This window comes from Bufo bufo, chromosome 2, assembly GCF_905171765.1.
Source record: "Bufo bufo chromosome 2, aBufBuf1.1, whole genome shotgun sequence".
Classification (NCBI taxonomy): Eukaryota; Metazoa; Chordata; class Amphibia; order Anura; family Bufonidae; genus Bufo; species Bufo bufo.
The window spans coordinates 201440611-201468466 of NC_053390.1; the positions used below are offsets into that span (position 1 = coordinate 201440611).

A 27856-nucleotide genomic window follows, 5' to 3' on the forward strand; every position below is an offset into this window, starting at 1 on the left:
AATTCCCCCCTGTATGTATGTGTACGGTGGATAAAAATTGTAAAGAATACTTCCATTTAAAGGGAATCTATCACCAGTTTTATGGTGTCCTAACTAAGGGCCACATAAACTAGTGACAGATCCCCATAGCAAAATACAGGGTCACTTTCTTTTATTGAACTCCAGCTCCAGTGCATGCTGAACAAGTTCCCATACGATTCTCCCTGCTCACCTGCTGCTGATTCATATGGAAAATAAAGCTATCAATCAGAGGCAGGTGAGCAGGGAGAGCCGTGAGCTCAGGAATATGGGGACTCGTTCAGCATGCATTGGAGTTGTTAAATACAAGATTTAAGCAAAATGGCTGGTTCAGTGAAAGAAAGTGACCCTACATTTTTTGCTAAGGGGATCTGTCACTAGTTTATGTGGCCCTTAGTTAGGACACCATAAAACTGGTGATGGATTCCCTTTAAAATTGCTTTGCATGCCTTCTTGGAAACAGTTAATCAACATGGATTTCCATCCTGCTAGATAAAATTTCTGAACTGAGCATGTTTTTGTTTAGTGGACACATTTGTAGGTCTAGAAAGTCTAGACTGAAGGTGGCCCAATTTTGGCTTGACTGGCCAACCATCTAGTATGTATGGTGGTGTCCCCACTACCCCCCTTCTGTCGCAGAAAAGAGGGCTCAGACATGTTGGATTTCAGCATACCCAATCTTTTGTTCTCGGAGAGAAAGCCCACCACCAGAGGTCTCTTGACAGTTGCTTATTCCCCACAGTGTTTGGCCAAAAGTTATCTAAGGTATATGGCCACCTTAGGACTGGGACTACACAGAATCTTTCCTAGGAGTGGACCGAGTTGCATGGCAGTTGGAAAACTACTTTGTATTGCAGCCATACTGTAGTTAAAAAAATGCAAAGTCACATTACAAAAAGTCTCCATGTTTCTCCAACCTAACAGCATAAACTCCATAAAAGTAGTTTTATGTTTGCTGACAGATATGAACCATACATACCGATATGTTTCTACAGTTTGAAAACTGTTACTATGTATGGAGCCTGGTCTGGTTGGCATCTTCCCAGTACAGGCATCTTTGTTGAATTTGTCTCACTGTGTATATTGTAGAGTTCTTCTGATCCTGTCTGTTGTTTCCTGTAGATGTTGTGCCTGAAGTCCCTCCCCGAGCACCTCAAGTAATCCTTCATCCTGTAAATTCTAATCCAGTGTAAGTGCACAAAAAGCCTTCCATTGTACTTTTCATGTTATGTTTAGTACATTCACGGGATGAGAACTAACATTTTATATTGTATTCTCAGCATGACTAAAAATATCTATATGCTACAGCTTTTCTTTTCCTTAAATGCTGTATCTCCACTCAGATCAATCTATTGCGCCTTCTACATTGATAGGAGCAACCTACTATTGCAGGGCACTAATTTGAAGGGGTTGTTTCATTACAGGGAAGAGAGAAAATAGTGTCTTAAATATAGGGGGAGTGGGTCTACTAGAGTAAAAGCCATTGCCATAGCATTTCTGGTTCACTGGGGGGACATATGGAAAGGGGTTGTAGGAGATTAAAAGAAAATAAGATGAAAAAAGTTTCCTATTTTATATTATCCATTAGGGAGATCTGTTATTGTCACTCTCTATAGCAGGGATCAGCAACCTTCAGCACTCCAGCTGTTGTGAAACTACAACTCCCAGCATGCTCCTTCAACTTGTGTGCATGATGAGAGATGTAGTTTCACAATACCTGGAGTGCTGGAGGTTGCTGACCCCTGCTCTATAGAGTAGGACCGGTGGTGCATATTTATACATGCCACTAACCCTAGCACCCCCGTCATTACACAGAAAATGGTTCTTTATCCTAAGGTATGTTTTTTCTTTTAATGCTGCCATTTTGGTGAGGTATAGGGACAGCTTTGAGAAGAAAGTATTGGTATTATCCAATTAGTGTCTTTTAATGATTCATAAAAATATTAAGAAAAAACTAAAACTAACAAAAGAATTCAATATATTCTAGTCCCTACATTTTGGTAACGTGGAGCTTGTTATAAGTTGACTACCAGGTTTGGATATATTGTGTGACCCAAGGTTAGTCCAAAGGGAATAAAACCACATGGCTTCAGCTGCAGGGTACACTGAGCCTAATACGAACCCGTGGGTTTAGCCAACTCTGTAATGTGTGTGGGGAGTTCCCGAATCTCCCCTGAAAGATGTCGGAGGAGAGAAGGATATTCATTTCACCCAATTTTTTTCTTCTCCCATGAGATAGGCTGTCAACAGAAGTGTCTGCAGCAGCTTTCTCCTCTCTCCCCACAGAATACTCGGCAGAGCCGAACCTGTGAGTGTATGAGGATGCCGGGAGGTAGACGGCAGAGGTAGCTGTCGTCTGAACATTCGTATGGCTGACAGCTATTGAATGTGTATGGGGGTCTTAACACTGAAGGGTCTTCAGTCTTCTTTCAGTATGCCTGATCTCTCCCTTCAAGTTGTTCTGTATTTGCATAGGTTTAAGTGTGACTATTTGATTTTCCAGTATGAGTTATCAAAGTCATTTTCACAGTTGACATCCTGCAGGTCTGGATCCCATAAATTTGTGTTAGAGCCCTATGCCCATTTTTTCAGCTAAGAGACTAAGAGATAAAAAAGAGATTTAGTGTTTGGCTTCAGAGACCAAGTAAAATAAGAGATAGAGATGATTTCTCCGGCAGGGTGCAGTGTGGGCAGCTGGATAAACAGAGAAAATAAAATGAATTGGCAATAACTAGGGCTTTTACTTCTTTTTCTTCATTTACATTTTATCTGTAATGCCGCTACCTGATCTTGCCAATATTCAAAATGAGCTGGTTTATTTAATTAGGCAACCAAAAAGCAGAATGCAAACAGGTTCATCTTTGCTCTGCACAGATTTGATAAATATCCTGCATACTTCAATCCTGTTTGTGAATATTGATATCTTCTTTACTTTGGCGTACAGTCTGTACTTATATTTGAAGTGTTGAAACGGCCATTTACATGGCTGCGTGTTACCTTTTTCTGTAACAGCAGAACATTCATATGACAAGACAGGGGCACATTTATTAAGACTGGCGTTTTAGACGCCGGTCTTAACTTTGGTCCCACCAAAGTTATGAAGAGGCGCTAGCCCCTCCCGCAGGGGGAGATGCAACGGCGGCCGTGCGGGCATCAGAAACGATGCAGGTGCTGGGGAGCAGGGTAAGTATGATCATTATGAAGGGCCCTGGCATTTGGGGGGGTGGAGGTATTATAGGTGTTGGATAACCCCTTTAACTCTTTCTTAATTTACACTAACATTGTACTATATCAGAAGTAAATTATATATTTTACATGGGGGTGAGTAAGTGTTTTTTGTTTTGCCAGAACTGATCATATAAACTAGCCCTAATTGCTCCTAGGGACACTTTTTTCATTGTCCTAAGGTTCTTATTAAGGACTTATTATGAATCTAACTGACGGGCATATTTAGTGATCTGCTTGAAAAATATTCAGTTTAGTTGGGGGACCACAGAAATAAGCACGGTAAAGAGTGAAAGAAGAAGGTACAGGTGGTTGGGCACCACTAACCCTATGCTTGGTTCTTCTGAAAGTCTGCAGAAAACAAGGGTGGTTTCTCCGTTTATGGGCCCCTACACACAAATCTGCTCTGGTGTCTTTGTTCACACAAAAGATTTCATTGAAGCCTCTTGCTTTTTTTTCGCACCAGATGAGGCTTTTCTGAGTGGCATTTCTTTCTGCCTTTTTTTCCTACCATAAAAAATGCCAAAGGCCTCTACATGCTTTTTTTTTTTTTTTAAAGAAAAACATGCTTTAGGCTCTAATGGGGTCCATTAGGTTTACGCTCAGAAGATAATTTTGGAGCGGAGACAAAAGTAGTGCATGCAGGATTTTTATCTCTGCTTCAAAAATGTTCCTCTGGGCGGAAACCTAACAGACCCCATCATAGTCTATGGGGCCCGTGGGCTCCGTTCGGCTCAGTTATGTGCCGAATCCGTCCTTTCCGTTTTCTTGCTCCTATAACGGAGTAGGAGAATGGAAAGGCTGAACGGTGATGTGAACTCAGCCTTAAAACCAAAAAACACCACCTAATAAAAAAAGCAATAGTTGTTTCCCTCGTATCATATTTCCCATAGACTTTCAGCTAATATCTGGAGCTGTCGTTTTTGCATAAACATGCTGCAAAAACTGCAGGCAGGAAAAACACCACTTAAACTGCAAAAATACACATAAATGCCACTAAAAAACTATGTTTGAGCCCACCCTACATCTGATGATCACTTTGACAACAACCTAGCTAATCAGAACTCAGGCAAGCATGGCCCTTTTCTTCTATTTGAATTTTCCTGTGATCTGTATGTGACTTGCGTGTTGCTACTCGCATTACAAGTGTGAACATGCCTATAGGCTATACCGTATTAATATGTGGTGCAAACAATAGGACGATACTCATCATTATCAGACGATGTGCTTGAAAGCCAAATCTTCTACTATAGAGTCTGCTCATGATTCATTATAGTCTTAGAATGGGCAAAGAGACAAGGAGGAAACAGAGACCTGCCTGTTCAACGTTTTATGTGTATATTGGCAATTTTCAGACAGACCTGCACTAATTACTAGGAATATAATATGTCATTGTCATCACCAAGATTAAATTAGTTATCCAGCTTGAAAACACTTTTCCACCCCCCTCATCACTTTCCCTTACTTGCTTCATGCTGCACAACGACTTTGGTTCTCCACCCTCTGGTTCTCTGCTTGTCAACTTCAGGAATGGACAACAGTCATGTCTGCCACTGTAACCAATGACTGGCTGTAGCAGTGATGTGTTCACCAAGTGGCTGGTGACCCAGTCAGGTGCAGCGTGGGGACACCTCACCCCTGTCCATTCTTGAAGGTGACAGGCAAAGAACCAGAGTGTAGTGAACTATAGGAACCGGAATAAAGTGGCGGGGAGCAGGTAGGCAAGCTTCCCCCCACAGGTCCGGTGGGAGGGGGGCTGCAGAAAAGTTTTTTAAATCTGGGCAACCCTTTTAAGCTTGCAGTCAAGATCCAGATATTAAAAAGGTAAATAGTGGCAGATTGGATTATCCGTAAGCATGTATCTGTGATGTATAGAAGAAGCATTGCATAACTGTATGGGGATGTATAGAATGAGGACATTTCTCACTGAAATGACCAGCAATGGAAAGAATGCGTCTGAGGAACAACTCAATGTTATTTCACCTCCTAATCTCTACTTCTCACAGCAAATGCCTGACTTTACCTGCATTAATTCACTATAAATACCTGCCGTGCATGTGCCAGAGAGTTATAGCAGATTATGTATCCTGTGATGCGAAGCGTTACAGTCTATGCACAGACCACCATAAATGATAAAGAAGCAAAAGTGAACCATGTTAAAAGAACCAAAAACAAAACAGATGGAACAAAACCACATTGGGTTCAGCAGAGAAGGGAGCAAGAGACCATAAAAAACCAAGGTCTTTTTTATTACCATAGCATTCACTACCATTATTTAAGATCTCTGCACTACTCTAATGTGATTTCATATTCTACTAGACACGGGTTAAATGCTAATAAAGCCATTTTGCAAAACATATTTTCTCACATCTGTTAAACCTTTCTGTAAAACAGACAGAAATGCAGCCAGAGAGATTACTAGCGGACCAGTGGGATGCAGCATCAGATTTATGCAGCATTTATCTAAGAAACATCCGTCTTCTGTGCCAAGACAGATGTAGAAGGGAAGAAAAATGCACTCATTTCACAGGGAAGGACACATAGGTGTGGAAAACGTGATTATTATTTTAGACCTTTTTACATGGGCAATTAACAAAGGAACAAAGTGAGCGTTCCCTATAATTGCCTGATTTTCAGATGAGGTGAGAGCATCCTTTACAGCCGGTCCAGACCTGAGCGTTTTACAGCGCGTTCCTACGCGCTGTAAAACGCTCAACAAGGAGAAACCAATGCTTCCCTATCGGCATGGTTCTCACCTGGGCGTTTTACAGCGCGTACGATCGCGCTGTAAAACGCCCGACGCCCCAAGAAGTTCAGGAGCTTCTTTGGGGCGTAGTGTCGCGCGTTCCCGTACATAGACTTCCGGGAACGCGCGACAATGGGCGTTCGCATACTTACGGAGCCGCGTATGTCAGACGCCCAGAGAATCACACATACAGAGTGCTCAGGTCAGTACACTCAGGTCTGAACCGGTTGTTACATGCAGCAATCATTTCCTCTGAATGAGCACAAGTCATTACTGTGATCACTCAATCCCATACAGATACATTTTTTGCGGGCAGCAGATCACTATTTACACAGGATGATGTGCTTCTGGCAAATATTGATTTTATGTGCCGCAAAATAATAATTGTACCTGATAAACGAGCGTTTGCTCATTCATTGGGTGATTGTCAGCCCATTCTCATTTGGTAATTATCGGAAACGAGTGTTCATACGAACAATCATCCCCTTAATTACCTGCGTGTTTGTCTAAAGGTGGATTTAGACGGGTAGATTATTGGGAATGAACGTTCCTGCGAACGCTCGTTCATCTGGTGATCCTGTCGTTCGTGCAGGTGCCTGATCGTTTCTGGGCAGCAGATCGCGCTGTCTAAACAGTGAGCTGCTGACCAGAAACAATGCAGATGTATGAGGATGAGTGATTGCAATAGTAATCCCTCGTCCTCATACTGTGGGATTGATCGCTGCATGTAAATGTGGCACTTCACCTCCACACTGAACGAGGAGCCGACTGTCCGGGAGGAACGCTTCCTTCCCGACAATTGGCTGCTCCTTGGTGCGTGTAAATGCGCCTTTAGGCTACGATCACACGGTCAGGTTTCCTGCTGCAGTTTCGGAAGCCAAAATCAGGAATGGATCATAAATGGACAAATGGTATACAGGACTCTTTTTAGAGTTCACTCTTGGTTTTGACTTCCAAAACTGCATGCAGAAACCTAACCGTCTAGCCGTACCCTTACAGGGCTGCAACAAGTAACCCCACGGATAGTATGGAATGGAGCCCCCAGTTCACTACAGTCACATTCATCAGCTCAGTTCAGATCATGACATTTTTATGATTATTTTTGCCTCTGCCCACTTTCTCCAACACACAGGGATAATGCACAAAGTGATGTAATATTATAGGTGTAATGCACATAGTGATGTCACAGCACAGGGCTAGTTCACAAAGTAATATCATAATAGAGATAATGCACACAGTGACGTCACAACAGAGATAACACACATAGCAATGTCACAGTGCAAAGATAATTTACCGTACTCAGCAAAGTTACAGAATAATCATGTAATCGTGCAGTGATGTCACAAGCAAGACAAGGGTTACAGATTTTGGATTGGGGCTCAGGAGCCTCAAGTTATACCTCTAAAAAATACACACTAGAAAAACTACTAAATGTATACACCTTAGGGCTCATTCACACGAACGTGTGCTGCCCATTGCTGTATTGCAGACCGCATTTGCGGATCCGCAATACACTGGCACCGTTCCGTGTGCATTCCGCATCACAGATGCGGACCCATTCACTTCAATGGGTCCGCAAATCCGGAGATGCGGAACGGAAGCACGGAACGGAACACTACGGAAGCACTACGGAGTGCTTTCTGGGGTTCCGTACATCCGCACCGCAAAAAGATAGAACTTGCTCTATCTTTTTGCGGAACGGACGGATCGCGGACCCATTCAAGTGAATGGGTCTGCAATCCCTATGCGGCTGCCCCATGGACGGTGCCCGTGCATTGCGGACCGCAATTTGCATGGTCGTTTGAACAAGCCCTTACTCTGATATAGTATGTTCCTGCAAGCGATTATGACTTTAATAAGCAAATTTAGACAATCACAAATTCTATTATGTTAATTGTCTTGTTCCCATGACATCATCCAAATATCAGTAATTATAACTGAATTTTTTATTATCTGTTCCAGTAATGAAGGAAATCCATTACTTCAAATTGAAGTGGAGCCAACATCTGAGGTAAAATAATCACACTGTTTCATGTCTTGAAGGACAGCGAAGCTTAATGTTTTTCCTTACTTTTTGTACTTTAGGCTACAAATTGCCAGATATCTTGAGGGCATGTAGCATAGTACAGATTACTGCATAAAGCCAACTTGGTTTTTGTTCCAAAACATTTCTTTTGAAATAGTGGGTCAGTGAGAACCACCATATTAGTGACTGATTGTAAATCACATTGAGTCAAAATCTTTAAATCAGAAAGATTAGAGGTCAGAGATAGCTCCAAAAGGTTCCAGAATCTGTTATAATAAATGGTGCTTATTTTTTGTGCAATTTGGACCAATAATAGGGTGAGCCCATCAGCATATTCAAATGACAGCTCAGCTTTGGATTAGTGCTGCAGTAAGCAGGCATGGCCACTACCCTCTTAAAAAAACACATCTCATTAATGTGGGTACAAGTAGCCGGACCCCTCCAATCAGATATTGGCCTATCCTAAGCAGAGGAACGTTTTTACAACTTGGATTCAAGTAGCATTTATAATATCAAAGAGTAGAGTTTGGACCGGCCCCTCAGATAAGCAAAGATTCCTCCAGGGGTCCCGATTCTGGTCCTTTTGGGTATGTACACACATGACATTTTGCAGGGCATTTCTAAAACTTCTCTGAAGAAAGGGATGCAAATGAGCTCTTAACAAGCTCTGCCTCTGATGCCACCAGATGTAAGGCAGCTATCCTATAAGTCAAAGTTCGACCCTTTAAATAGGCCTTGAGACATGACTTGGATAATAGATAAGCCAGCATCTCATCTTCTTTGTAATACAATGACATATTGTAGCTTTCTGGTTTGCATTGAAGACTCCACTGTAACTATTTCAGCATCATCTTTTTCTTTTTTTATATATTACTTTCAAAGTCTACAAATTCAGATTATTTTATTTAGTAACTTCCAATTTTTAAAAAATACAGTTGAAATCTGTCTGCTGGGGGGCAATACTGTGGTTTTATTTTTCTTCGTTTTTAGATATGACCCCTAAAATCCTTTGAAGTATTGTCTGATGTCCCAGCAGGGAACTTTACTGATCATTCTTCTGCTGTGTGGTCTTATGCAAAACCCAAAGAACTAGCAACAAGGCATTTCCAATATGAAATATTTATTTTTGTCATTTTTAAAACAATTTGGTTCAATAAATATTAACTCATAATGCCCGAGGATCACAAATTAATGATAGGAAGTGAAAGGAGCACAAAGGAGAAAATGGATATTTCATATTTATAAATGGAAGTATTTAGTGGCATATATTTAACACCAAAGGCAGAAATAAAAAAAATGAGGCAGATATAAATATGCAAATAAAACAAATTCTTTAGCCTCTGAATAACTGGTGTATTTCCATTTATGAAATATATTAGGGGGAATGTATCAAATCCTGCACTTCAGAATGATAGCTTTAAAAAGTCATACAATTGGGCTTTGTGACATTTTGGAAGTAGTTGCACCAAAATTTGCGTATTTAGACAACTAGCACCAATTTTAAAAAATGGATGGGAAAGTGGTGTGGTTTGTCGAGCTAATTGAAAGGGGTTTTCCGACATTTTCATATTGATGGCCTATCCTTCGAATATGTGATTGGGGGTCCAAATCCCGACACCCCAGCTGATCAGCTGTTTGAGGGGGCACCAGTGCTCACTCGCAGTTTACCAAGGACAGTGCCATCGATTGGATATCATCTATACTTGATATTACAGCCCCATTCACTTTATTGATTTATCAAGTGAGACTTACTCCATTAATGGGGTGGCGTGGAGTAATATCTCAAGACTTATAGCATCACATTTATAAATTTGGCACAAATTATGGAAATGCAAATAAATATTTCCCATTATTTCAGTTTACTATCTTTGAATAGCTTGAATTCCATTAAATGGCTTTTTTTTTTTTTGTTAGAAGCGTTTTATGATGATAAACTTATACATGTCCTCCAACAATTGGCCATTGATTTGGGACAACCCAGCAGTATGTGCTTACACCAGTCTCCCAGACATCAGTGGCTGGTCATGTAATTCTGAGTCCCCCAGATAAAGAAAGTCTCTGTGTAGCTACTCCCTGACTAATAGATGAGGATCTTAACTAGGAACCTCTTTTATTAATGCCCTAATTGGGTATTTGAAAAACATTTAGGGCCCGTTCACACTGCAGATTTTGACGTTGTTGTTCACATTGAATGCTGCGGACCTGATAGCGGCTTAGATTCTTTGAATGGAGCTAAATTGCGAGCAGACACCTGCTGCGGTTTTAAGCGGCATCTGTCCAGACACTGCTCCACAAAGGGACATGTCGCAGCTTTAAGCCACTGACCTGCAAACTGCAGAGCTGCCTCCCAAACAATGGGAGGCAGACACCACACGGCCACCACTAGAATTTTGGCGCTGTGAATACCGCAGTGTGAAGGGGCCCTTAGGGGAACTGGCCAGGCACCTTTTGGCTCTATATACACTGTGTCTCAGCCTTATGTTTGGCATATACACTGGGAGAAGCTCCTGTCATACGGGTTGGATGTAGCCATTGGGCTTCATTCACCTGATGAAGTGCATAAGATTGTCCTTTTGGCCTCCATCAGGGTGGTATGCAGTGGCATATCTATAGGCGACATATGCCAATGTGTACTTATACAGTGGCTTGTACATAATTCTTCAAAACATATACCACATGACATAAGGCTCTGAGGCAGTGTAGCTACTAAATTGCCTTAAACACTATAGATTACTATTCTCCAATTTAGTTTACCATTGAGAATATATGGTGCTGCCCCTTCCTTCAAAATCCAACCTATTTATTGAGCAGTTATACTCTGTGGGAATAATACTTGAGAGAGGTATTAAACAAAAACCTTCATAAGGTAGGGGAGTTTGGGAATTTCAAAGGGGCAGCTTTTCATGAAGGTAGGGTACCCAAAAGTTTGCAGTCATGGAAATAAGCATGTAGGTTTCATGTGTCATGTGCCTGGTAGTTTAAAGTTGCTCTTTTGGGCTCTAAATACTTAGAGCAGCCATGGGACTTGGGGAATAGAAGACATTACAGAAGTTAGTGTGTACAGATCCTTTCTCAAGTGTTAGCTCCTGTCAGTTAGCAATGTGTCAGTTAGTGTCTTTTCCCATGAAATAGTCAAACATTTTCTCTGATATCTATTCCTAGAATGAAGAAAGCAATGAGAAAGCAGAGGAGTCTGAAGACGACTTTGAGGAGATGAACCACTTGTTGCTTTCAGCCAGGAACTTTCCCCGCAAAGCCAGTCAAACCAGCATATTCTTGCAAGAGTGGGACATTCCATTTGAGCAGCTGGAAATTGGGGAGATGATAGGCAAAGGACGCTTTGGTCTAGTGTATCATGGACGTTGGCACGGTGAAGTAGCTATTAGACTCATTGACATAGAACGGGATAATGAAGACCAACTGAAGGCATTTAAAAGGGAGGTGATGGCCTACCGACAGACACGACATGAGAATGTGGTACTCTTCATGGGAGCCTGCATGAGCCCTCCACACCTAGCAATCATCACCAGGTAATACAAAGTTCCGTATTCACATAAGTGTCCACAAATAATGATAAGTATATGGTCATGTAATATAGATTGTTTTATCCATATTTACCTCTTCTCCTTATTATGTCACTACAGATGTTTAGATACGGTATCTCTTTTTGTCAACATTCTTAGAAATTTTTTCTGGTTTATTTTATCCCAAAAGTTTTACTTTTGGGAGTATTCATTTAACACAGGGGTGCACAACGGTCGGGGGCCACATTGCCAGACTGAACCAATGACGAGGGCCGAAATTCTAATTTAAAGGGGTATTAACAACTGAAAAACTGTATTTATGGCCGATTGAACATACAGTATTTACCATTAATGTCTGGTTACAGTTCTGGGACTCCCATCTAATGGGAAAAATACATGTGAGCAGCCACAAGACATAGACATACATGTCTGTTACCAGATGGTTGGGGGCCGCACAGAATGGTATCAAGGGCCGCATGTTGATTTAACACAATAATCTTCCTATAATGAGTGGCTTGGCTCTTTTCATGATTTTCAGCCAGATTAATTTCTATATGGACAGGACCCCTGTTCTCTCTATAAATGAGGGGGATTAAGTATAATTGCATATCCTATGGATGTGCCATAGATTATGAAAATGGAGGTATCCATTTGCAAACCTTTTTTATTGCCCCAGTACAGTATATGCACTAAAAGATTAAAAATATTTTCCCACTTTGTGTCTACAGCTGCTATGCGGATCCGTGAGTTTCCATGATTGCAAATAAACCATGTTTCTACAGATGTAGGTTCCACCAGAATCTCTTTTTTCTTGACTACAGATGATGGGAGGGGAGACAGATGGAGACACGTAGATCTGCGCAGGAGCTGTATACACAGAATGCAGTTTCTTTCTATGTTCCTTTTGAATTTTACATTGGATTTTATCCCGGTAATATCAAGGACATGGTAAATCAGGTGGTCTTTCTTCTTAATTCCACTAAGAATTTTATCTGGCTACCCTTTGCAAACCAAACAGCTGTTCAGTGTAGCTACATGGTGGAAACATCCTTTCCCTTCAGTGGATCTGTCATGGATCAGCAAAAACGCTTCCGTCATAATAATACAACCGTCTGCATCCGTTCTAAACAGATCCGGTTGTATTATCTCTGAAAATGCCAAGATGGATCTGTCTCTAAAACCATTGTAAGTCAATAGGGGACGGATCCGTTTTCTTTTGTGTCAGAAAAAACGGATCCGTCCCTATTGACTTAAATTGTGTGTCAGGACGGATCTGTCTTGCTCCGCACCACATTGCGGACAGAAAAATGCTGTTTGCAGCTTTATTCTGTCCGTGATGGGGACGCAACCAAATGGAACGGAATGCATTCTGGTGCTCTCCATTCCCTTAAGTTCAGTTTTGTCCCTGTTGACAATGAATGGGGACAAAACGGAAGCATTCCCCCCCCCCCCCCCCCCCCGCTATTGAGATCCTATGACGGGTCTCAATAGCAGAAAGGAAAAGCACAGATGTGAAAGTATCTTAAAAGAGGTAGACATTTTAGTAGGTAAAGAACTCAAGAACTCAGTTCACTCATTTATCAGTTATTTCAGAAAATTTGAGTTAATGCTTTAACCCTTAATGAGGACTGGGGATATTCTATTACCTTTGAGTTAAAATTGTCCTTCCATCCTTATCATACATATGTATACAAATACACATCAAGTGACCACCACACCGCCTTTGATGATGTTCTCCTGAGAGCGGAATGTAATGATAATTGCTCTATTCAGATCCTCATGTTATTTTTATGATTAAGGGACAATTATAGTAAGTATGCTGCGTTAACTTTATGGTACTTCATTTCATACTAAAGTTAATTTTTATGCATTTCCAGCAAATATGTTTAGACGGAATTATTATTACAGGATTGGGAATGTTTATCTATAATTCAAAGAGCCTTTCTACATAGGAGTTATTTATACAGGAGTTTAATCAGCACTAAATACATCACTAGATACAGTTTCAAATACAAATCCCCCATAAGTGCCTTTATCATGGCTGGGAAGTTCCGGGCCAAGATATCCTGTAGTATAGCTTTTATCACTTCTGTATGGGGGGAAAAAGTGACAACCGGTCTTAAGTTAAAATGTATTATAGAGTGGTGGTCACTGTATAGTCCTCCTTCTTCAGTCTCCATACGGGGGTCTTTCACATTTGCAAAATGGGTTAAATTGCTCTTTATGTTTTTGGCATGACACAATATTTCATCTTTGTGTTATACCTTTTGGCATCAATATACACTGCTTAAAAAAATAAAGGGAACACTTAAACAACACAATGTAACTCCAAGTCAATGACACTTCTGTGAAATCAAACTGTCCACTTAGGAAGCAACACTGAGTGACAATCAATTTCACATGCTGTTGTGCAAATGGGATAGACAACAGGTGGAAATTATAGGCAATTAGCAAGACACCCCCAATAAAGGAGTGGTTCTACAGACCACTTCTCAGTTCCTATGCTTCCTGGCTGTTTTGGTCACTTTTGAATGCTGGTGGTGCTTTCACTCTAGTGGTAGCATGAGACGGAGTCTACAACCCATACAAATGGCTCAGGTAGTGCAGCTTATCCAGGATGGCACATCAATGCGAGCTGTGGCAAGAAGGTTTGCTGTGTCTGTCAGCGTAGTGTCCAGAGCATGGAGGCGCTACCAGGAGACAGGCCAGTACATCAGGAGACGTGGAGGAGGCCGTAGGAGGGCAACAACCTAGCAGCAGGACTGCTACCTCCGCCTTTGTGCAAGGAGGAACAGGAGGAGCACTGCCAGACCCCTGCAAAATGACCTCCAGCAGGCCACAAATGTGCATGCGTCTGCTCAAACGGTCAGAAACAGACTCCATGAGGGTGATATGAGGGCCCGACGTCCACAGGTGGGGGTTGTGCTTACAGCCCAACACCGTGCAGGACGTTTGGCATTTGCCAGAGAACACCAAGATTGGCAAATTCGCCACTGGTGCCCTGTGCTCTTCACAGATGAAAGCAGGTTCACACTGAGCACATGTGACAGACGTGACAGAGTCTTGAGACGCCGTGGAGAACGTTCTGCTGCCTGCAACATCCTCCAGCATGACCGGTTTGGCATTGGGTCAGTAATGGTGTGGGGTGGCATTTCTTTGGAGGGCTGCACAGCCCTCCATGTGCTCGCCAGAGGTAGCCTGACTGCGACTAGGTACCGAGATGAGATCCTCAGGCCCCTTGTGAGACCATATGCCGGTGCGGTTGGCCCTCAGACCTCATGTGGCTGGAGTGTGTCAGCAGTTCCTGCAAGACGAAGGCATTGATGCTATGGACTGGCCCGCCCGTTCCCCAGACCTGAATCCAATTGAGCACATCTGGGACATCATGTCTCGCTCTATCCACCAACGTCACGTTGCACCACAGACTGTCCAGGAGTTGGCAAATGCTTTAGTCCAGGTCTGGGAGGAGATCCCTCAGGAGACCGTCCGCCACCTCATCAGGAGCATGCACAGGCGTTGTAGGGAGGTCATACAGGCACGTGGAGGCCACACACACTACTGAGCCTCATTTTGACTTGTTTTAAGGACATTAGATCAAAGTTGGATCAGCCTGTAGTGTGTTTTTCCACTTTAATTTTGAGTGTGACTCCAAATCCAGACCTCCATGGGTTGAAAAATTTGATTTCCATTTTTTTATTTTTGTGTGATTTTGTTGTCAGCACATTCAACTATGTAAAGAACAAAGTATTTCAGAAGAATATTTAATTAATTCAGATCTAGGATGTGTTATTTTTGTGTTCCCTTTATTTTTTTGAGCAGTGTATATATATATATATATATATATATATATATACTTTAGACTAGTCTAGCACTTTTTCTGTAATGTATAATGGCACAAGAGTCACTGCATCATCAAACATTTGTCAGTGCACTAAATATATGTGAAAAATAACCTGTTATGTCGTAGATATCTGCTATCTTTTTGTCAGGTTCTCCCGGGAAAATATATTAATTCCCAGCCTTAATCCCATTAGTTAATGAATTGGCAAAATGTCCCCATTCCTCTGCGTATGCTGAACTTGTGTTAGACTGGAAAATGCCTCTAAAGCTGTCCCTTTGGGTAAAGCCTTGGAAAGTAAGGCCTGATCAAAGGCGCACATCAAGAGCCTCTCTCATTCTGCTGAGCGCAGCAGTCACATTCCCATGGCAGTTGTTTTTTGGACTGGAATCTGTAGAGAACAACCAGATTGACAGCTGCCCAAAGAAATGTCAGCTCTTTCATGTCAGGAGCAGGCATATAAATGACCACAGCCTTAGAATTCCAGATCACAAATGTGACATCTATCTACCTGCTATACTTTTTTCTTCATCCTCTGGGGTTAAGAATTGAGCATATACCTTGAAAGAGAGACACCTAATACTTTTTTTCACTTTGAAACTATATGTATCTACAAAATTGAAATATTTCTATACCATAAACATTACTGTAATTTTACAGGGTGATACATCTTATTATTAGCGGTCAGTTGCATTTACTGCCATGACAGCCCATTTTCCCTAAAGGGGGTTTCTGAGATTTTGATATTAATATATCAGAATTTCCGAAAACCCCTTTAACGTAAATAATGAACCCAAGCTAATCTTTTTTTACAGCCTACTAATGTGACTCTGCTGACCAGTAAGTGCACCTACAGTATGTGATACCTGGAGTTCGTTCCAACCTTGCTTCTGTGCTCATGGTGCCAGTACAGCTCTGATCCTTTTCCCCTCGTCCAGATTCAGGATCAAAGTGATACCCTACGACTCCATCCTTACAGTGTGCTGTCTACATTTTTTGCTTGCCCATTGAAATGAATGGGTCCACATCTGATCCGCAATTGTGGAACAAAAATACGGTCGTATGCAGGAGACATAAGGGGAATTTCTCAAAACTGATGAAGTATTGATAGGATATGCCGTCACTGCATAATCAAGGGGGTCCGATTCGGACCTCTGAGACCTGCACCGATCCTGATAATGAAGGGGCTGCCGTGCTGATTTAGTGTTGCATCTGGTCAGCAGGGTCACAGGATGTGCCGCTGTGTAGGGAAAGCAGTGACTGGGAAGTAGCACTCCTTCACTCTCAGGACAGGTGGGTATTCCAGAGGCCAGAATCCCCCAACCATCATAAAGAGATTGGATATCTTACGCCTTTAAGGTAGGACTCATTCTTTTGACAAATTTTTTAAATTTGTTTATAGAGATGAGCGAACCAGTCGAGATTTCTTTCGGGTCCAGTTTGCCGAATTTTTGAAAACACTTCCGAAGTTAAAGTTGGTATATAACCCCCTCTAGCCTCCTAGGACTCATAATATTTAGATAAACTTGTTATCTCTTTTTGTTTATTTTTTATGAATTTTCCCCCCCTCCCTCCTCCCCAAGTGGTCGGAATGCAATGGCAGCAATAGTAAATGATGCCTGAGTGACATACATAGCTATGGGATCTCACAGGCAGGAAGCTGTAAGTGTATTACACTGTGTAATACACTTACAGCCAATGCATTACAATACAGAAGTATTGTGATTCATTGTAAAGGGGATCAGACCCCCAAAAGTTGAAGTCCCAGAGTGGGACAAAAAATAAAGTGAAAAAAAAGTTAAAAAAAATAAAGTTTTACAAAAAAATATAAAAAGTTTCAAGTAAAAAAAAAAGCGTCCTTTTCCCAAAATAAAGTAAAATTATATTATTTTTAAATAGGGAAAAAAAAGAAAAGTAGACATATTAGGTATTGCCGTGTCCGTATCAACCGGCTCTATAATAATATCACATGATCTAACCCCCTAACTAAAGTTGTGCTAAAAAAACACTTTTTTGTCACCTTACATCACTAAAAGTGCAACACCAAGCGATCAAAAAGGCTTATGCCCCCCAAAATAGCACCAATCTAGCCGTCACCTCATCCCACAAAATATGAGCATAAATCCAAACTCCAACACGTGTCCACAATGATTTTACCGCTGCAGGCCCCAGGAGTGAAGTAGGCTCAGTTCACAAAGTCAATATGCCTTTTTATAGGACCGCGTGACAAACTCCTTTTCCTCTGAGTCGAACCATCCACTCATATAGGTACAAATAAGAGCATCAGATTTTCCAATTATCCTCCTCCCACAACAGCTCCTGCGAAGAAAACGCACTAATAGGGAAGCACTGTGAATGCTTCTCACACGCGCTTATAGCTGATATACTCACAAGCGCAGGTGGGAGTCAGGCACATCAAATGTGCTCATTGCTGTGAATTGTTTTATCGGTTTTATACTAACTTATCCTTGTGAGTATATTAAGAGGATTTTTTTTTAAAGTAAACAGCTTTAAAAAGAAGCCGCAAATGTGCTCTAAAATAGTGCTACTTTTAGTGCAATAGGATAGGTCATCAATATCAGATTGGTAAAGGTCCGAAACCCGGCACCGCTGCCCATCAGCTGGTTGAAGGGAAGGCAGCACTCGTTTACTTGCTCACCATTGACAGCGCATCAGTAAGGAGGTGTAATTACAAGCAGTCCCATTCATTTCCATGGGATGGCTCATTCCTATAAAGTAGAATAGGAAAGAGACGTCCCATTGAAGTGAATGGGACTGCTTGTAATTACACCTTCTCACCGCTACAATGTAGACGGTGAGCAGGTAAACAATGAAGAGAAGGCTGCACTCGCATGGAGCGCAGCCTTTCTTTCAACCAGCTGAAAATGGGGGTGCCGGGTGTCGGACCCCACCAGTCTGATATTGATGACCTATCCTGAGGATAGGTCATCAATATTAAAATCCCGGAAAACCCCTTTAAGTCTCGTTCACAAATAATTAATCAAAAAACCAGGGGTATATTTCTATGTGTCACTGCTGTTCCTCATTGAGATTAATGTGAACCATCTAGGACTCATTAGATGCTAAGCTATTATGGGATGCATTGGTATCCACAGTATCGAATTGTATTGACTTGTGTATACACGTATGTCAATTATTTACATTCGGAATATGAAAATTTGATGGCTATGCCAAAACTAATATATATAAATAGTATCCTACACCTTTCAGTCATCAGGGCTCTGCAAATTTTAAATCCCATACATTTTTATTGATGGCTCCTAGATTAAGCAAAATGGGCTTTACTGAAAATCCAGGTAAATTTCAATATATTATCCCCTTAGCGCTACAGCCGGTTTTGGCATTCAAGATGCATCCAATTTTTTTTATAATATATCAAAAACATTTATTTATTGTTTAGGTGGCAATAAAAAAAAAATTGCCACATTTGTTTGGGTTTTGTTCTTTTACGGCATTCACCAAGTAATAAAATTAATGTGTTACCTTATTCTGTGGGTCAGGTGGATTACTAAGGCCTCTTTCACACTTGCGTTGTCCGGATCCGGCGTGTACTCCACTTGCCGGAATTACACGCCGGATCCGGAAAAACGCAAGTGTACTGAAAGCATTTGAAGACGGAACCGTCTTCCAAATGCGTTCAGTGTTACTATGGCACCCAGGACGCTATTAAAGTCCTGGTTGCCATAGTAGTAGTGGGGAGCAGGGGAGCGGTATACTTACAGTCTGTGCGGCTCCCGGGGCGCTCCAGAGTGACGTCACATGATCCATGCGCTTGGGGCGCCCTGACGTCACTCTGGAGCGCCCGGGGAGCCGCACGGACGGTAAGTATGCTGCTCCCCCGCTCCCCGCTACACTTTACCATGGCTGCCAGGACTTTAGCGTCCCGGCAGCCATGGTAACCACTCTGAAAAAGCTAAATGTCGGCTCCGGCAATGCGCCGAAATGACGTTTAGCTTAAGGCCGGATCCGGATCAATGCCTTTCAATGGGCATTAATTCCGGATCCGGCCTTGCGGCAAGTGTTCCGGATTTTTGGCCGGAGCAAAAAGCGCAGCATGCTGCGGTATTTTCTCCGGCCAAAAAACGTTCCGTTCCGGAACTGAAGACATCCTGATGCATCCTGAACGGATTTCTCTCTATTCAGAATGCATTAGGATAATCCTGATCAGGATTCTTCCGGCATAGAGCCCCGACGACGGAACTCTATGCCGGAAGACAAGAACGCAAGTGTGAAAGAGCCCTAAGATACCAAATTTAGGTTTGTTTGTTCTTTTTTGCTTGTTTTTTACATTTTACTTCTGCAGAATACAAACATTTAAAGAAATGAAAAATAAATAGTTTTTGTGTTGTCTTCCGAGAGTCTTAATTTTTTTGTCTTTTTGTCTACACAATTGTGCGAGAGCTTTTTTATTTTGTGGGACGAGTAGATGTTTTCATTGATATTTTGTGGTACTTTTTATAGAAACAGCAATTCTTGCATGGTTATTTTGATTTTTTTTACATCATTCACAGTGCGGGTGCCATATAATGATAATTTTATAGATTATGTGCACTGAATATATTTTTTTGTTGTTATGCCTGACAGTGTAACACTGACAAGCATCTGTGCTATGATGACAGACCTGGGGGCCATAGTCATACAGCACCCCTCCGAGGACTTTGAGGTAGCCCCCATCATTTGTCTAACCACTTAGATGCCCCTTACCATGGCATGTAAGATGTTAACTAGCTAGGACTGGGATTATTTCTGGTCGTGGCCATTGCGGCATAGTGTCTACTGTGTGTAACAACTGACACCCACTGCTGATGATGAACATGTATGTGCAGCGGGTTGCTGGAAGTACTCCCCAACAGCAACACACTATACCGCGGATGTCAGGCAGGAGTTTAAGAGGTATTTTAATTTATCCACTCTGAGAATGGGGGACCCGTACCCCATGGAGCCCCCAAAATGAACCGAACGGCATGCATGCAGCTGCTCCATTAATTTCTATGGAAGTTCCAGAGATAGCCAAGAGATCCTGGGGATAGGGGATAACTTGTATAACTAGAATACCCTTTTAAGATTCAGCCATTTTTTCATATTATTGCATGGAAGTTTTATTTTGTAAGTGATCAACAACAGTCATTTCCAACTTTACTACTGTGGTGGAAAACCTGCAAAATGTTTCTACATGTAGGGAAACCCTGCTCACATTTTTGTCTTCACAAAAGCCTTTTGTAGGGGCAAAACAAATCTATTTTCTGGACAACATCTGCTGAATGGTTTGGTTGCCCTCAAGCTAAACTATAAAGTGTCAGCACTTGCAGCTGCTGTCTTTCTGGGGAGCTCTTGACTAGGAACCCCAGAGTTGGAGAAGCAGGGACCTAGGAGATAGTAGCATATACGCCCTGTGTTTCTGGAAGGGAGCTGTGATTTAGTATGGTCAATTTTTAGATTTTTGATATTTCTGTGTAGGAAAAAGACAGAAAATCTTGTTATTGTGTAATGAATTATGTGATGTACTGTATATTGAGTATAACATAATAACAGGGGATGCATAGGTAGGTATATAGTTTAAATAATAGAAAAAAAAAAAAATATATATATATACACTGCTCAAAAAAATAAAGGGAACACAAAAATAACACATCCTAGATCTGAGTTAATTAAATATTCTTCTGAAATACTTTGTTCTTTACATAGTTGAATGTGCTGACAACAAAATCACACAAAAAAAAAAATGGAAATCAAATTTTTTAACCCATGGAGGTCTGGATTTGGAGTCACCCTCAAAATTAAAGTGGAAAAACACACTACAGGCTGATCCAACTTTGATGTAATGTCCTTAAAACAAGTCAAAATGAGGCTCAGTAGTGTGTGTGGCCTCCACGTGCCTGTATGACCTCCCTACAACGCCTGTGCATGCTCCTGATAAGGTGGCGGACGGTCTCCTGAGGGATCTCCTCCCAGACCTGGACTAAAGCATCTGCCAACTCCTGGACAGTCTGTGGTGCAACGTGACGTTGGTGGATAGAGCGAGACATGATGTCCCAGATGTGCTCAATTGGATTCAGGTCTGGGGAATGGGCGGGCCAGTCCATAGCATCAATGCCTTCGTCTTGCAGGAACTGCTGACACACTCCAGCCACATGAGGTCTAGCATTGTCTTGTATTAGGAGGAACCCAGGGCCAACCGCACCAGCATATGGTCTCACAAGGGGTCTGAGGATCTCATCTCGGTACCTAATGGCAGTCAGGCTACCTCTGGCGAGCACATGGAGGGCTGTGCGGCCCTCCAAAGAAATGCCACCCCACACCATTACTGACCTAATGCCAAACCGGTCATGCTGGTGGATGTTGCAGGCAGCAGAACGTTCTCCACGGCGTCTCCAGACTCTGTCACGTCTGTCACATGTGCTCAGTGTGAACCTGCTTTCATCTGTGAAGAGCACAGGGCGCCAGTGGCGAATTTGCCAATCTTGGTGTTTTCTGGCAAATGCCAAACGTCCTGCACAGTGTTGGGCTGTAAGCACAACCCCCACCTGTGGACGTCGGTCCCTCATATCACCCTCATGGAGTCTGTTTCTGACCGTTTGAGCAGACACATGCACATTTGTGGCCTGCTGGAGGTCATTTTGCAGGGCTCTGGCAGTGCTCCTCCTGTTCCTCCTTGCACAAAGACGGAGGTAGCGGTCCTGCTGCTGGGTTGTTGCCCTCCTACTGCCTCCTCCACATCTCCTGATGTACTGGCCTGTCTCCTGGTAGCGCCTCCATGCTCTGGACACTACGCTGACAGACACAGCAAACCTTCTTGCCACAGCTCGCATTGATGTGCCATCCTGGATAAGCTGCACTACCTGAGCCACTTGTGTGGGTTGTAGACTCCGTCTCATGCTACCACTAGAGTGAAAGCACCGCCAGCATTCAAAAGTGACCAAAACATCAGCCAGGAAGCATAGGAACTGAGAAGTGGTCTGTGGTCACCACCTGCAGAACCACTCCTTTATTGGGGGTGTCTTGCTAATTGCCTATAATTTCCACCTGTTGTCTATCCCATTTGCACAACAGCATGTGAAATTGATTGTCACTCAGTGTTGCTTCCTAAGTGGACAGTTTGATTTCACAGAAGTGTGATTGACTTGGAGTTACATTGTGTTGTTTAAGTGTTCCCTTTATTTTTTTGAGCAGTGTATATATATATATATATATATATGTGCGTATGTATGTGTGTGTGTATATATATATATATATATATATATATATATACACTGCTCAAAAAAATAAAGGGAACACAAAAATAACACATCCTAGATCTGAATTAATTAAATATTCTTCTGAAATACTTTGTTCTTTACATAGTTGAATGTGCTGACAACAAATTCACCCCCAAAAAAAATATGGAAATCGAATTTTTTAACCCATGGAGGTCTGGATTTGAAGTCACCCTCAAAATTAAAGTGGAAAAACACACTACAGGCTGATCCAACTTTGATGTAATGTCCTTAAAACAAGTCAAAATGAGGCTCAGTAGTGTGTGTGGCCTCCACGTGCCTGTATGACCTCCCTACAACGCCTGTGCATGCTCCTGATGAGGTGGCGGACGGTCTCCTGAGGGATCTCCTCCCAGACCTGGACTAAAGCATCTGCCAACTCCTGGACAGTCTGTGGTGCAACGTGACGTTGGTGGATAGAGCAAGACCTGATGTCCCAGATGTGCTCAATTGGATTCAGGTCTGGGGAACGGGTGGGCCAGTCCATAGCATCAATGCCTTCGTCTTGCAGGAACTGCTGACACACTCCAGCCACATGAGGTCTAGCATTGTCTTGCATTAGGAGGAACCCAGGGCCAACCGCACCAGCATATGGTCTCACAAGGGGTCTGAGGATCTCATCTCGGTACCTAATGGCAGTCAGGCTACCTCTGGCGAGCACATGGAGGGCTGTGCGGCCCTCCAAAGAAATGCCACCCCACACCATTACTGACCCAATGCCAAACCGGTCATGCTGGAGGATGCTGCAGGCAGCAGAACATTCTCCACGGCGTCTCCAGACTCTGTCACGTCTGTCACATGTGCTCAGTGTGAACCTGCTTTCATCTGTGAAGAGCACAGGGCGCCAGTGGCGAATTTGCCAATCTTGGTGTTTTCTGGCAAATGACAAACGTCCTGCACGGTGTTGGGCTGTAAGCACAACCCCCACCTGTGGACGTCGGGCCCTCATATCACCCTCATGGAGTCTGTTTCTGACCGTTTGAGCAGACACATGCACATTTGTGGCCTGCTGGAGGTCATTTTGCAGGGCTCTGGCAGTGCTCCTCCTGTTCCTCCTTGCACAAAGGTGGAGGTAGCGGTCCTGCTGCTGGGTTGTTGCCCTCCTACGGCCTCCTCCACGTCTCGTGATGTACTGGCCTGTCTCCTGGTAGCGCCTCCATGCTCTGGACACTACGCTGACAGACACAGCAAACCTTCTTGCCACAGCTCGCATTGATGTGCCATCCTGGATAAGCTGCACTACCTGAGCCACTTGTGTGAGTTGTAGACTCCGTCTCATGCTACCACTAGAGTGAAAGCCCCGGCAGCATTCAAAAGTGACCAAAACATCAGCCAGGAAGCATAGGAACTGAGAAGTGGTCAGGTCACCACCTGCAGAACCACTCCTTTATTGGGGGCGTCTTGCTAATTGCCTAGAATTTCCACCTGTTGTCTATCCCATTTGCACAACAGCATGTGAAATTGATTGTCACTCAGTGTTGCTTCCTAAGTGGACAGTTTGATTTCACAGAAGTGTGATTGACTTGGAGTTACATTGTGTTGTTTAAGTGTTCCCTTTATTTTTTTGAGCAGTGTATTATACAGTTTAACTTTGCACAATTTTTTTTTTATGAACTTAATCATGTTATCAACCATTTGTTGTTTTCTTCAATATACTGTGGTAATATGTACGGTAAAAGTCCTGGAAGGGGTGTATATCTCACCCAGGTTCCTCAACTGGGTGAGATAAGTAAAATCCAGGAAGATGGCTCTGGCTTCAGCAAACTAGTTGCTGGAGATATTTGTCTATTAAGGGCTGGATTTTATTTGGACTGGGAAGTTACTCTCCAAGGTAGGTAGGTAGGTAGTGGGAAGATAGGTTTGGTAGTGGACCTTCCCAGTCCACCCCCGTTCCAGAGCATGTTTTTCCCCTAACCTGAGGTCATTGCAGGTGAGACCTGCTGTAATCAAAGAGGAATAAAACCAACCCTCTGTGTGTCAGTCTGGGAAGAGAGGACTTGGAAACAGAGGCCTGCAGAGGCTCTGGGTCGTCTCAGCCAGAAGGGCTGAGGGGCCACGAGGCTGTGTGTAGTCGGATCTCTTCCCTGTCTGGACTTATGTTTGATGAGCAGACCTATTAAGGCTTGGAGCCTGAGACCCTGTGTACAAGCTGTGCTTAAAGGTGAGTCAGGGAAAATACTGTGTATTTGGAAGTGCCTAGACGGGCAGGTGTTTATTTGATATTTATGTTTGTGTGGGTGCTGAAGTGCCAAAATAAACCACCAGTTTGGACATTAAATCATGTTGTCTGCAAAGAAGTCTGTGATTGCGACCCCCTGAGACCGAGCGATCCCTTACAATACCTACAATACCTTATCTTTGATAACTCCCTAAAAGAAAAAGTCCATTAGAGTAAAGTCTGGTAATTCTGGTGGCTATTCAATCCGGCTTTGTCTACCAATCCACTTAATAATTTTAATTGAATTTTTAATATTTGGTTAAGAAAATTATGCACCGCTAAAGCATAGGGAGGAGGGGCTGCATCTTGCTGAAAACAGAAGTCTTCATTTTCATGCTCCAACTGCATTTGTGGTATTGCATTTCTTGGAGAATTTTATGGCACAGGGCAGAGGTAACCATTGTAGTGTAAAAGATAGCTCCAAGTACCCCTTCACATGAAAGGACTGCCAAAACTGTAACCCCAGGTTTAGGCCTCATGCACACGACCGTTGTGTGCATCCGTGGCCGTTGTTCGGTTTTCCGTGATTTTCTGAGGACCCATTGACTTTCAATGGGTCAGTTGAAAACTCGGAAAATGCACCGTTGTTCATCCGCGGCCGTGATCCGTGTTTCCTGTCCGTCAAAAAAATAGGACCTGTCCTATTTTCTTAACGGACAACGGTTCACGGACCCATTCAAGTCAATGGGTCCGTGAAAAAACACGGATGCACACAAGATTGGCATCCGCGTCCGTGAGCTGTGGCCGTAGGCTACTTTCACACAGACGGATCCGCAGATCCATCTGCATAAAAGCTTTTTCAGAGCTGAGTTTTCACTTCGTGAAAACTCAGATCTGACAGTATATTCTAACACAGAGGCGTTCCCATAGTGATGGGGACGCTTTAAGTTAGAATATACTACGAACTGTGTACATGACTGCCCCCTGCTGCCTGGCAGCACCCGATCTCTTACAGGGAACTGTGATTCGCACAATTAACCCCTCAGGTGCCGGACCTGAGGGGTTAATTGTGCGTATCATAGCCCCCTGTAAGAGATCAGGTGCTGCCAGGCAGGAGGGGGCACACCCTCCTCCCTCCCCAGTTTTAAATTCATTGGTGGCCAGTGTGCCCCCCCTCCCTCCCCTGTATTTAACTCATTGGTGGCCAGTTGCGGCCCCCCTCCCTCCCCTGTATTACTGTACATTCATTGGTGGCCAGTGGGCCCTCCCTCCCCCCCCTAATTAAACCCCCCCCTATCATTGGTGGCAGCCAATCCGATTGGAACTCTCCGCTGAGACCAATGATGGGGGGGGATTTTAATTAGGAGGGAGGGGGGGCCCACTGGCCACCAATGAATGTACAGTAATACAGGGGAGGGAGGGGGGCCGCAACTGGCCACCAATGAGTTAAATACAGGGGAGGGAGGGGGGGCACACTGGCCACCAATGAATGTACAGTAATACAGGGGAGGGAGGGGGGGCCGCACTGGCCACCAATGAACTTAAAACTGGGGAGGGAGGAGGGTGTGCCCCCTCCTGCTTGGCAGCACCTGATCTCTTACAGGGGGCTATGATACACACAATTAACCCCTCAGGTCCGGCACCTGAGGGGTTAATTGTGCGGATCACAGCCCCCTGTAAGAGATCGGGTGCTGCCAGGCAGCAGGGGGCAGTCATGTACACAGTTCGTAGTATATTCTAACTTGAAGCGTCCCCATCACTATAGGAACGCCTCTGTGTTAGAATATACTGTCGGATCTGAGTTTTCACAAAGTGAAAACTCAGCTCTGAAAAAGCTTTTATGCAGACTGATCTGCAGATCCGTCTGTGTGAAAGTAGCCTACGGCCACGGCTCACGGACGCGGATGCCAATCTTGTGTGCATCCGTGTTTTTTCACGGACCCATTGACTTGAATGTAAGAGATCGGGTGCTGCCAGCAGGGGGCAGTCATGTACACAGTTCGTAGTATATTCTAACTTGAAGCGTCCCCATCACTATGGGAACGCCTCTGTGTTAGAATATACTGTCGGATATGAGTTTTCACGATCTAACTCAAATCCGATGGTATATTCTAACATAGAGGCGTTCCCATGGTGATGGGGACGCTTCAAGTTAAAATATACCATCGGATTGGAGAAAACTCCGATCCGATGCTATAATAGGGACTCCTGACTTTACATTGAAAGTCAATGGGGACAGATCCGTTTGCAATTGCACCATATTGTGTCAACGTCAAACGGATCCGTCCCCATTGACTTGCATTGTAAGTCAGGACGGATCCGTTTGGCTCCGCACGGCCAGGTGGACACCAAAACGACTTTTTTTTCATGTCCGTGGATCCTCCAAAAATCAAGGAAGACCCACGGACGAAAAAACGGTCACGGAACAACGGAAATCTGTTTTGCGGACCGCAAAAAAAAACGTCCGTGTGCATGAGGCCTTATTCAGATGTTCTTCAGTTGTTGCAAGGGAGTTTTCTGTTGAGTAATACAGCACCTATTACAGCACCTTAAAGGTTTAGGTTGGCTCCATTGGACCAATTTATTTTTCCAATAATTCCATCCCCTTATGTTTCTTCATTCAAAGTTACCTCACAAAATTGTATCTGTCCATCTGGATCATTTTCAGCCCTAAACGTTGAAGTAGATGACCCAAAGATCTATGAGAAATGTTCAACTCTTTAGAAGCTCTCTTTTAAAAATTTTTTGGGGCTTTGAGTAAATACCAGTGCGATTAACACTTCATTTTCCTTAGTAGTAACACTCACAGGTTGAGCACTTTTTGGTGCATTACAAATGGATGTAGTTCTGTCATATATGTCACATTTATGGTATACTGATAGTTTAGTTGGTGGAGGGATTGCAAAATCTTTTTTTGTATTTCTGTTTAACCTTTTTAGCATTCTGTATGGTCTGATTATCCACTTATGCTGTTCATCAAATTACTAGTCATACTTAATTATCTGAATAATGGAATAGAAATGATATGGGGGAGATTTACAAACACA

General features: G+C 43.1%; 1 protein-coding gene across 1 annotated transcript in view; it reads left to right on the top strand.

The window, feature by feature from the left end:
* The window catches only part of KSR2 (kinase suppressor of ras 2), a 564921-nt gene that overhangs the window by 423291 nt on the left and 113774 nt on the right, over positions 1-27856 (top strand). The window contains exons 12-14 of the mRNA XM_040416034.1: positions 1141-1207; positions 7952-8000; positions 11178-11545. Of these exons, the coding sequence (XP_040271968.1) occupies positions 1141-1207; positions 7952-8000; positions 11178-11545 (484 nt within the window). The remainder of the gene's footprint in view (positions 1-1140; positions 1208-7951; positions 8001-11177; positions 11546-27856) is intronic.